Genomic DNA, 13,528 nt, shown 5'->3' with positions numbered 1-13,528 from the left:
ACGTTTTTAACAATCATTCTAGAATTTTTTTTTTTTCGGTAGAGTGTTTAGGTATATAATTTGTCAAATCTGATTTTTCACTGAAAACTGTTACTGCATTTGTTCATCTTCTTGAGATGGCAGTTCCAAAGTTATTTTTCCATTTCTTCCGGAAGTAGAATTTGTGACATAGAATTTTTTTTACTTGATCAATTATGTCTTTTTGCCCAAATTTTGAACTATTCTCTTTAACTCATTCATCATTGTCCTCCTGTAACATATAGGCCAACACCCACCCCCCTTATAAAATTGTGAACTGCGTAAGCCAATGGAGGAGTAATTTAGCCTTCCGTTTTTTCTCTTTCTTTTCAGAGACAGTTCAATATTTTATAAACAGCGGAATCGTTTAATATAAATAAAATTAAACTACCTATCATGAAGTTATATACAACAATTTATGAACAAAACTTGAATACATCAATCACTTTGTTCAAGAGACATTTCTTCACTGCTTGACACTTCCGAGTATCTGCACTTTTACATATTTAACATTTAAGACCAGTAATAAAAACAATGAAAGAAATTACTTTACAGAATACGGTGTTGTAATATAATTAGCACTAATTGGTCGACAACACAAATAAAACAAACAATGGATGATCTAAATTTCAATTATTTATCGAGGCTTTCCCTAACACTTATCACAATAGAGTAATCCAGACTCATCACACAGCGTCGTATAGAGCGGTAATTTCCACCATGGCATTGAAACGATTCTGGATGTCAAGAAGTACGGGTGCGTCACCTCCTGTAACAAAGTTTATGACGCCGAAGTTGTCCACTTTGTTACAGGCTGAAAATCGCTGAAAATATTCCTCTCCATTCTTCGGGAGAAATCGATCAAATGCGTCATATTTAACCTTTTAAGTTGGCAATCCGAACAGTCCTTTGTGATTAGCAAACGACTTTTTCCAGAATAAAATTTTTTCATATTTTTCTTGGACTATTTCTGGTCCATACTATCATTCATGGACGAAAAAGCGAAACGCCTGACAGTAAGACTTTTTCTTAGTAATTCAACGCCGTGAGTATCTTTTATGAAGGTTACAAGACGGGAACAGGTTTTAATATCTGATGTAGAGTCCAACAAGAGTCTGAAATCTTCCTTCGTCGTACACTTTCCAGATATAGTGATGAGGGATACTATTAAAAACCAACTTCTCTTCCGTCACGGAAATATGGATGGGATTTTGCATTAACGCGTTGGCGATTTCTTCGACGTCATCTGACATAGTAGACGTCAATAGGAAAACCTGGTTATTGTTACTAGACAGGTTACGAAATACTTCGTTTTATTGGATTGCGAAAATCCCGAGTTCGAGACAACAGTTTAATGTTCTCGTTATTCAGGGCACCCTGTCCAATTATGCAGAAAATACTATCTGGAGTTCCTACAACGATATGCGGGCTGGACTCTTTGTAAGTCTTTAATTTTTTAGTTTCATTTTCAAGACGTGTAACGAGACACTTTGCTTGCATATAGAAGCCAAAACCTGGGATAAGGCGTCTTATTTGCTTTGCTCTTTGACAAGATGGCGTCATGACTACAACTTGACATGATCCATCCTGTATCTCAATTTGGTTTAATGGGTAAATTGAAGCTGCAGTGATTCTTCCACTGCCAGACTTGGCTTCAGATTTAACATCTTTTTCTTCTACACATGGAAACAAAGCTCTTTGTTGTGCATAATGGGGTTTTTCGAAACCTTGAGTAATGATCCCCGAATAAAGCCTGTCATTCAGGGATATTTGCACAAATGAGCTCATTAAGTTCTTTTTACTTTGCTCCCGAAGTAATGAAGAGATCATTTGTTTTGCTCATTCTATACGCGCATATGCGCTCACACCTGCATCAATTGTTCCACCTTGTGCATCATATTAACAGTACCCACAGATCATTCGCAACTAAGTTTACTAATTAGTTTACAATAAAGTTTTGCCCAACCTCATACATATAGATTTGGCCTAGAATTAGCAAATACCCCAAAAAATCAATCCGCTAGGGGTGAAGTAAAAATCAAGTACTCAAACAAAAACAAAAAAGGAAAAAATTTAACAAGTCTTCAATTATTGACAAGAAAATTACAACAAAAATTTAATATTCACTATTGGTTTTGTCCACTTTGTTATAGGCTGAAAATCGCTCAAAATATTCCTTTCCATTCTTCGTGAGAAATTGATCAAATGCGTCATATTTAAACTTTTAAGTTGGCAATCCGAACAGTCCGTTGTGATTAGCAAACGACATTTTCCAGAATTATATTTTTTCATATTTTTCTTGCGCTTTTTTTGTCCACACTGTCATCCATGGATGAAAAAGCAAAACGCCTGGCAGTAAGACTTTTTCATAGTATCTCTTGTGAAGATTAAAAGACGGGAACAGGTTTTAGTAGATTTCATGTAGAGTTCAACAAGAGTCTGCAATCTTCCTTCGTCGTTCACTGCCCAGATATAGGGAGGTAAAAAGGTAAAGAATACGGCATTAGACTTTGCAGTCCCTACCGGCGGTGCTGATCTCCGTTTCTTGGCCCTTCAGCCAGGAAGTGCAATGGGGGGTTGGGGGCCAGCCATCCTGTGCTTTCACACACCCTTCCTGTTTACCTTCCCCAGATTTCTCCAGGTACCCATTTAGAGCTGGGTCGACTCTGGCTAAGCTTACAGAGTCACGCCACTGACCCCCGTCCCAACTGAAGAATTGGGTACACTGGGATTCGAACCCGCGTCCTCTCAGACAAAGGATCCCAAATCCAGCGCACCAACCAACTCGGCCAGGACGGCTTTATATAGGGGGGGGGGATACTATTAAAAAACAACTTCTCTTCCGTCTCAGAAATATGGATGGGATTCTGCATAAACGGGTTGGTGACTTCTTCGACGTCATCGGACATAGTAGATGTCAATAGGAAAACTTGCTTATTGTTACTAGTCAGGCTACAAAATACTTCCTTGATTGGATTGCAAAAATCCCGAGGCCGAGACAACATCTCACCAGCTTTATCAAGTACAACCAGTTTAAAGTTCTCGGTATCCAGAGCACCCTGTCCAATCATGCAGGAAATACTATTTGGAGTTCCTACAAAGATATGCGGGCTGGACTCTGGAAGCCTTTAATTTTTTGGTTCCATTTTCGAGACGTTTAACGAGACACTTTGCTTTAATATAGATCACAAAACCTGAGATAAGGCGTCTTATTTGCTTTGCTCTTTGATAAGAAGGCGTCATGACCACAACTTAACATTATCCATCAAGTATCTCAATTTGGTTTAATGCATAAAGTGAAGCTGCAGTGATTCTTCCACTGCCAGATTTGGCTTCAAATTTAACATCTTTTCCTTCTACACAGGGAAGGAAAGCTCTTTGTTGTGCATGATGGGGTTTTTCGAAACTGTGAGTAATGATCCCCGAATAACGCCTGTCATTCAGGGACATTTGCATAAATGAGCTCATTAAGTTCTTTTGACTTTGCTCCCAAAGTAATTAAGAGATCATTTTTTCGCTCCTTCCATATGTGCATATGCGCTCAGATCTGCTTCACTTGTTGCCGCCTTTTGCATCATATTAACAGTATCCACAGAGCAGTGCGCGACTAAGTTTACAATCTAAGTTTTGCGCAACCTCATACATATAGATTTGGCTTAAAATTAGCAAATACCCTAAAATATCAACTTGCTTGTGGTGAAGTAAGAATCTCAAATAAAAATAAAAAAGGAAAAAAATTAACAAGATCTTCAATTATTGATAAGAAAATTACAACGAAAATTTAATATTCATTACTGGTTTTGTCCACTTTGTTACAGGCTGAAATCGCTGAAAATATTCCTCTCCATTCTTCGGGAGAAATTGATCAAATGTGTTATTTTAACCTTTTAAGTTAATGCTTAACTCGTAAGGAAAATACAGTACTTGCAGTCCTTTTAACAACCAGACAAAGAATGAAAAGAACTTAAAAGAATACGCCGAAATTCAAAAAGGTCCAAGCCTGAAGATTAAATTCACGAATAGCCATACTATTCGAACGAAAAAAGGAGACATTAACTTACAACGCCATACATTATAATATTAACAGTATAATAAATAGTTCAAAAAAGCGACTTTTTCGTTCACTTCTATCTATTGAAATAAATATTCTAATGATAAATCTTAAGATTATTTTATTTGAAAAGTTAAAAGGGAATTATTGTGTAAGATTACTATTTAAGAAAGAAAAACTAAAATAATTTTAAACAATTTACATATTATATCTAAAGACAAACACTCCCAGAATAAAGATTTATCGAAGATACCGTCTTTATAAGGCACGGCTTCAACAGGCTAGGTAATTGCATAAAGAAACTCTGCCAAATAGATTTTGCTTTGCGCTAACTACAAAATTTATACGCCATAATTTAACCTTTGCTTTCTGCAGAGGTAAATATGTAATGTATTTCTACCTAAAGATGCGTTCTTTACTTTATTCCATCGAATTGAAAATGCCACATTTACCTATTTTTTGTCTAATTTTCTGACATTAGCAACATCAGTTTAGAGAAAACTATTTTATTGTTTAATAAAATAATTAAAAAAAATGAGGTAAGGCAGTGGTAAATGCCATTAGGGGCATACTACTTAAATTTTCTTAATTTAGTTAAAAGTAGTAACCTTTTCATATTATTTTATTTAAAGGTATTTGATTAAAATTATGAAATATATATTTATTTAATATAGCCTAATTGGTTTTTGTGGATGAGTAAGTGAAGGGTTTACCATTTAATTTTCATTAGTATTTGGTTAAGCTTAAAATTTATTATTTTATGAATTTGAATTATTTCAAATTTTTTTTATACGCTATATATATATATATATATATATATATATATATATATATATATATATATATATATATATATATATATATATATATATATATATATATATATATATATATATATATATAAATATATATATATATTCATATTTTAGTGTTTATTCTTTTACATGCCCCCGGCATGCTATTGTGCCCCCGGTAGCCCCCTTGTAGTTATGTCCCTGTGTCCCGGTCGTCATTTATATTCCCAGTATCCCAGTCGTCATTTGTGTCCCAGTGTCCCAGTCTGTAATTTCTCTTTGAGCATCCCGGTAGTCATTTATATTCCCTGTGTCCTGGTTGTCATTTGAATCCCGGTGTCCCGGTCTGTAATTTATCTTTGAGTGTCCCGGTTGTCATTTATATCTCCCGGTTGTTATTATTGTCCCAGTTTCCCAGTCTGTAATTTCTCTTTGAGTGTCCCGGTCGTCATTTATATTCCCTGTGTCCCGGTTTTTAGTTTTCTTTTTCTCCATTATTTTTCAGTTTTTTTCCTTTTTTTTTCAGTTTTTAGTTTTTTTTACGTTTTTTTCTTAGTTTTTAGTTTTTATCTTTTTAGTTTTTTTTTTGTAGTTTTTACCTTTTTTTATTTTTTTTTTTTTTTTCTTTTTTAGTTTTTTACCTTATTTTTTTAGTTTTTTAGCTTTTTTATTTTTTTTGTAATTTCTTTTTAGTTTTTTTTTGTAGTTCTTACCTTTTTTACTTTTCTTCTTTTGTATTAACGCTAAAGCCAAGGTTCGAACCTGGAGCCTCTCGGACCTGAAACCTGGAACATAACGCTTTACAAACTCAGCTACTTCGGCTTGAATACATTCGTTTTTGAACTGGTATATGATGAAATAATTCAGACGTCATATAATGACGTCACTCGACAGACAAACGGACAAATTATATATATATATATATATATATAATGACGTCACTCGACAGACAGACGGACAAATTATATATATATATATATATATATATATATATATATATATATATATATATATATATATATATATATATATATATATATATATATATATATATATATATATATATATATGTATGTATATACTATATATATATATATATATATATATATATATATATATATATATATATATATATATATATACATATATATATATAAATATATATAATCCTATATTTGCCAGTGTATTCTCCTGATGAGCCCTTATGTTGGGTGTTGCCACTGAATTATTTGTCTATATTATTTTTTCTATTGTTTGGTAAATGACGACTTATACTTATTGACGACATGACTGCCTGTCCATGGATTATTCTTTATGGTTGGTTGTGTATGGCTATGCTGTTTGACCTATGTGATTGTATGGATGAGTAGGGTTAAGGCCTCATTTAAGTGCTGGTCTATATTAATCACTAATTTAGGAAAACAGTCTCCCTTTTCTCCTTCTGTCTCTCTCTCTCTCTTTTTTTTGTGCTGTTGTATTGGTGATTTCTCTTTTCATGATATATATATGTATATATTTATATATATATATATATATATATATATATATATATATATATATATATATATATATATATATATATATATATATATATATATATATTATATATATATATATATATATATATATATATATATATATATATATATATGTATATCTATATATATATATATATATAATATATATATATATATATATATATATATATATATATATATATATATATATATATATATATATTATTTTGTGTAGAAACCAGAGTTTGAACCACGCGACTTTTTTGTACTGTTTGGCGTTAATAATGTATACGATGCGAATGAAGTGTAGGCACTTAACGAATTACCACTCGATACAAGCGTATCATTGACTAATACTTGAATGTTTTGGAATAAAGTATTCATTATGCCCCCATCATCGTATGAAACTTTGTCGCTCTCTGTCACAGGATTTCCATCTGATTCAAAAACTTTGACTTTTAATTCTAAAATACTGTTTCGCATGTCAGAATAATAGTTTTCGTTACTTGAAAAGCGAAAGTGAATAGGTGAATCATCCGATAAAGGGAATACTGGGTAGATTTGATCAAAATATGCAGACTTGACAGATGCATCAACATTTGGGCTTTGAAAATAGCTGATGGCTGAACTAACTGAGGGCACACTGTCTTCGGTTGGAAGGAAACTCATTTTTCGCCAAAAAATCTGCTTTTGACCGCTTAATTTTCCGGAGAGGTCTTGCTTTCACCTTGGATCGTTGCAAACTGATCAATTTTCGTTTTCGTGGTCTACTTATACCACTTCCACGTTGTTTCATACTTTCCGTAATGTCACGTACTTTATTTCGTATATTTTTTTTCAAGGATGAACCAAATCTTGTCCTTTTTCAAAGTCAGTAATTGTATTGCCAACAACATCAGACGCCGCAGGAACAACAAATCTTCTTAAAAGAGGTATCGCAAATCGCATCATTTTCCCAAAAAATTGGCTAAAGGCACCATATCCAACCATTGGTGTAGCTTTTCCTTGATAGTAATCCATTCCACCTCCGTTTTGTATTGTTTTCACAAAACAGTCTACAGAGGGATAAACAAATTGTCTACGGCTATTCATCTTCTCTAAATTCGACTGTAAGCGAGATTAGTCCTCTATAAATGGGTATGATGTTATTCTTTTCAGTTCTAAAACTAAAATGAACAATTTCAATGTTTTGTCTGCTTATATCTAAATAAATAAGTGGCTGGAACGAATAGCTAATCACTTCCTCGTTCGTCGTTTTTCTCGGGAGAATTCTTAAGATGGGAGCAGATGTATTTTCAATACGTGAACGCTGAACAATGTCCGTGTACACAAAGATTGAATTCCACTGATAGTAAAGCCCTGGGACTAATGGTCCTTCAATCAATCAATCAATCAATTTATTAATACTAAAAGAAAAACTATTACAAAAGTAAATCAGTTAATAGGCCCAAGAAGCTTTGCTTGTAATGGGCCACAGAGAACAAGAATAAAACACTATTATAAAATATATACAAGAAAAAAAAAACATTGGAACAAGACAAGGACATTTAACAGATAGAAGATTTAGAAGGAGATTTAACATATACCTGAAAATGATCTTAAAAGAAGAGAAGTGATATACAAATTGGGATAGAATTAAAAAGAGAGACAAAAATCATTGAACTGGAAAGACCTGACGAAATAATGCCTTTGCAGAAAGAAAAAGAGGGACATCCGAAGGGATGGAGTTCCATAATAGAATTGACTGATATACAGGAGGCCTCTGATCTGCTGTAGAGGATCGTTTTGGTAAAATAAATCGTCGAGAAGAATTACGCAAAGAAGAAAAGTACCTACCTGAGCCTGTCCTTGAGAAAAACTGCTGCAGGGTCGGCGGAAGACTACCTAGAAAAGCAGAATGCGCTAAATAAAGAGTACTTCTACCTTTAATATGATCCGGTGGAGCTATTCCAGTATCATTATAAAGATCAGAGGAAGGGTAAAGCCGAGGGAGAAGAAAAGTTGCCTTCACTGCCCTATTTTGGGCTCTTTGAAGTGAGCAGAGAAGAGATTTATTAGTATTGCCCCAGACAGTGCAGCAATAAGAAAGGTAAGGATGAATAAAAGCATAATAAAGAGAAACCATAATATCAGGAGGAAGAAACGAATTAATTCTGTGCAACATTGAAGACTGGCGGAGGATTAAGGAACGTGTGTGAGTTATATGCGGTTTAAAAGAAAGAAAACAGTCAAGATGGCAGATGGCAGGTCCACCGCAGCAATGAAAAAGTTACTGTGATCAGCAAAAAGAACAGGGTGAACATGGGGATGAAGACAATCAACAAGATCATTAATGTAGATTAGAAACAAAGGTGGTCCAAGCACAGAGCCTTGTGGGATAACTTTCAATACAGGCAAAGTAGTGGAAGAAGTACGGTTAACCAAAACATACTGAGATCTATCTGAGAGGTACTACCTAAACCATTCTAGTGGGACTCCATGCACACCAAATAAGGATAGTTTAGACAGAAGAACATTGTGGTCAACCATATCAAAGGCCTTTGAAAAGTCAAGAAATAGACCCAAAACACACAAGCCCTTGTCCAGATTAACACGCACAAACTCTGTAGCATCAGTAAGTGCATGTAAGGTAGAGAATGAGGGACAAAAACCATACTGATGGTTAGTGATGAGAGAATTTCCATCAGTCGAATTAGTACTAAATACAAATGAAGAGAGTCGACGATACACTACTTTTTCAACAACCTTTGAGATGACGGGAAGAAGAGAAATAGGTCTGTAGTTTAAAATTAGAGACGAATCGCCTTTTTTGTGCAAAGGTAGAACAGTAGCAACTTTAAATGAATGAGGGAAAATACCAGAAGAGAGAGAGAGGTTAGTTATGTGTGAAATCGGATGAGAATCAAACTGGCTAATTTTTTTAAGGACATTATTACTCAAACCAAAACTATCAACTGAACGACTGCTAGGAAGTTGAGAAATAATACTAGAAATCTCAGTAGTACTAAATGGGGAAAGGAAAAAAGACTTCTCTGCCAAAGGAAAAAAACTTACTCTACACGGGGGTGGAATTAGAACTGAAGGAAGTGTGGTGAAATACGAATTGAAGGCACTCGCTGAGGATTTTTTGTCCACAACAGATCCATCAGCATTTCTATAAAGACATGGGGAGGAATGTTTGAGTTTCTTGCCAGAGAGAGCTTCGTTAATTACAGTCCAAACCTTGCGCAAATTCCCCTTGCATTCATTAATTCGACGCGAAAAATACAGCTTTTTTGCTAAACGAACTGAAGAAGTGAGCACATTTTTGTAATGTTTATACTTCAAAAGATCATCCTGTGTCTTACTTTTACATGCGGCCTTGAACAAAGACGCCTTCATATGGGTTGCATTGATCAGACCTCTAGACATCCATGGGCATTTGGGTGTAAAATTCCTTGGCTTATTTCTAAGAGGAAAATGCTTATCCAACAGAGTTCCCATACGATACAAAAATAATCTAGTTGCACAATCAGCATCATTTGCTTCAAGAACACTAGACCAATCATTACTCTGAAGACCAAGTATTAAATTAGAAATTTCTTTATCTGTAAAAGTTCTAAAAGAAGACTTACCTTTCTCATCCACAGTAATCTCAGTTTTAGGCACAGATAGTGATAGATAAATAGGAAAGTGATCAGAAAGATCAGTGAAGACAAGACCAGAAGAGAACTTCAAATTAGGAGAATGAGAAGTGAAAATATTATCTATAAAAGTGGCACAATTTCTTGAAGGGTCAACGCGAGAAGGAAAAAAATTGAAGGAAGAAGCCCTGAAGAAGAAAATACATTAAAAAGATAGTCACATTCATCATTTAATCCAACATTTAACATATTGCAATTAAAGTCTCCCAGAACACAAATTCGTTTTTTAGAGAAAGTCCCCACACCGGAAAGCTGATCAAGCAAATCACAGAACAGATTTGTTGGAAAAGGAGGGGGCTTATGAAACAAACAAACAGTATCACATGCAAACTGGCTTTTCAGATCAATGACAAGAGAATAAACTGTCCTACTATTAGACACCACTGATGTAAACAAGGATTCAAGGTCAGATCTTCTACAAAATTCAATATTAGATTTTATAAACAAAGAAATACCCCCAGAACACTTTGTTACCATTCTAGGGACGTGAATAGCAATATAACCATCCATATCATAAGCTGTAAAATTATCACTATCAGATAACCATGTTTCTGTCAAGCCTATGACATCAAAAGGGCAAGAATTATTAGACCACAAATACGATTTAAGACTGTCCCACTTATCTCTTATTCCACGCACATTCAAACAAAATACATTAAAGCAACTAGAAATCAACAAAATACATTAAAGCAACAATTGTTTGTCTATATTATTTTTTCTATTGTTTGGTAAATGACGAGTTATACTTATTGACGACATGACTGCCTGTCCATGGATTATTCTTTATGGTTGTTTGTGTATGGCTATGCTGTTTGACCTATGTGATTATATAATGTTATCACAATAATCAATGGTGGTGTGATAATTGCAGCTAGAACTAACCATAGATTCAAGGAGAGGGTCAAAAGTGTGTGCCTCTTGTCTACCAGCACAACTAGGCTGATCAAATATAACTGAATTAAGAATAGAAGAATTCAAAAGAAAGGAGAAATCACCCATATATGCTACATATGACAAATGTATACATTAACTTTACAAATGAACACAATATCCATACAAGCAGGCTGAAGTAAGAGAGGGTAGATTGAAAGGTAAGACATATAGGCAACAATGGAGAAAACAACTGCAAGTACAAAGAACAATAATAAACCACTAGGTTCAAAGGGAATAAAAATAATAACAAACAAGTACAGGGACAAAGGCAAAAAAAAAAAAAAAAAGTGAAACAATAAAGGAACGAAAGAGGTATCAATGGTTTTTGCAATCCACTTAAATGAATAATGTAAAACGACATAAATGCAAACATTATGCAAACATAAGAAAAACTATTAGATCATAAATAAATTTACAAAACAGAGCTGAAAAAAAAGAAATGGTTTATTTCAGTCCTGGGAGGGGCTTGGATGGACTTGGATGAGCTGTAGTTAACTGATAGAGAGTATCAACTTGAGATGCCACTTTGACAGTAATCACTTTACCATCAGAAAGGCTTGTGAGTATTTCTCCTCCACTAGACCATGTAGACCTCTTCCCAAGCTTTGATTTAGTATAATTAAGTAGCTGAAGTCTAGACTTTGTGAGTGACTCAGAAATAAAGACACCACTACCTTGCAAACATTTCTTTTCTCTAAGAATGAGCTGCTGCATTCTAGAACTACAAAATACCACAACAAGTGGACGAGGTTTCAAACCTGAGCCTTGTTTACCAATCTTTCTAGCAGAAACTATATCATTCTGGGTCACAGGAATACCAGGAAATCTAGTACTGCAAAATCCAAGGAATCTGATTTCAGAAGCTTCTGGATAAGGGTCTTCTTTTAAACCAAATAGGACCAGCTGATTTGAGAGTTTCATTTGGTCAAACTGATCACTCAGACGATCAACATTGTATTTAATTGGTTTCAGAGAATTTTGCAGCTTTGACAAACCAATGCCAATGCCATAAGTCTGGTGAAAATTATTATCCGGTTCTGGCTCAATAATGTTTTCTTTATATCCAAGAAATTCTCGCAAACCATCACTAGGATAGCAGGATTCGCCGACTTTTAGTCCTAGTATATAGATACGATCGTATAGTTTATTGTAGTGAAAATTAACCGAGTCTTTGCCGGTATAAACCAAATTATCCATGTCTTGGATAATTTCCAGAATTGTATTGTACCGCTTATTCTTTGGAAGCGTTATTTTAGTGCCTATATGTTTGCTTGGGTCTTTGGTATCACCAACAAATCGAAACAATTTGAAAAAATAGTCTTGATCTTGTCTCAAAGAATCGAAAGAATTGGTTAAATGGAGGGATACTAAGGCCATTTTCCATCCTGATCCTTGAAGCACAATAGGGGGGTTAAGCTTTGTCAGGAAATCTGCAATCTTGTTTGTTTGATCATAAACAGGCTCTGGGACGTCCGTACTAAATTAAACATAGAACGATTCAATTGACAGTTCTAGCTTGATCTGCGTTTATCCAAGTGTTGAAAGAGGTGGGGTATCCTAGACAAAGGACAAGCCACTGTGTAACCCCACGATATGTTCGACGTCTAAGTACTTTATAACGTATTCATCGGGCTCTTGAACTTTTTGTAGTTCACTCTGATAAAAACATCCAAGAACAGGCTCATCTGACAAATCCACTAATTTAAAGGTGACTGGATCTGTGGATTGAACGCTAGCAACTTGTAATTGATTCCTAAGCCTTTTCTGCTTGCTTTCATATTTTCCATACATAAAATCTGAAATATAAGGTGTGTTTTGCAAGTTTACTTGATTCGGTGCTAAATTTCCAAGGCTACGATGCGGTGAATTATTATACTGAGAAACAACTAAGTCAAGTCTTGGTACAAAAGAAAATGTATTAAAATGAGTACAAAATGCACTTAGCTGAGAACGAAGTGCACGCATGCTTCTTTCAACTATTGTAGCTTTCAGATGACTATGGGTTTGATAGAGTTCAATTTGATACTTTTCAAGAGTCTTTTTCACAATTGGATTCAAAAATTCCTTTCCTCTATCAATGTGAATCTTTTTAAATGTCTGTTCAGAAAACACTTGCTCCAATTGTTTTGCAACTTCACTTCCATGCTTACTTTTAAATGGCTTTACAAAAGTTTGCGTGAAAAAACATCAATAATGACCAGTAAAAACTTGTACGGTGCATTATGTCTGGCATAAGATTCATCCAAACTCATTAAATCTGCTTGAGCAATCTCAAAGGGGTAGAGTTCTATAGTTTTTCTAAAATGTTTCAGTCTAACAGCTCTCCTATGCAAAGTATAGGACTCTTGCTTCTCCAAAAACTTTCGAGCTTCTTGTTGAGATGTATTTGCAGCCAATTCAAGACGGCGTGAAGAGGAAAGAGTGCCAGAATTGCCAATATTTTCCTAAACTTGCTTATACGTTTTTGCCATTTCCTTAGTAACGAAATCTGTGTTGGGCTTTTTGATGGTCGTCAATAATGACTTCTAAAAG

At 34.5% G+C, this 13,528-nt stretch overlaps 1 protein-coding gene across 1 annotated transcript; it reads right to left on the bottom strand.

Annotated features, from left to right (window-relative positions):
• Window positions 1-12,553: 12,553 nt before the first annotated feature.
• LOC136040036 (uncharacterized) lies at window positions 12,554-12,961 on the bottom strand. Its single transcript, XM_065724102.1, has one exon. It carries the CDS (start codon window positions 12,959-12,961, stop codon window positions 12,554-12,556), a length of 408 nt encoding a protein of 135 aa, XP_065580174.1.
• Between the last annotated feature and the right edge of the window lie 567 nt (window positions 12,962-13,528).

Source organism: Artemia franciscana, chromosome 20 (assembly GCF_032884065.1).
Source record: "Artemia franciscana chromosome 20, ASM3288406v1, whole genome shotgun sequence".
NCBI classification, from domain to species: domain Eukaryota; kingdom Metazoa; phylum Arthropoda; class Branchiopoda; order Anostraca; family Artemiidae; genus Artemia; species Artemia franciscana.
The sequence above is the reverse complement of the archived record's forward strand: the minus strand, read 5'-3'. Positions and strand labels throughout refer to the sequence as shown.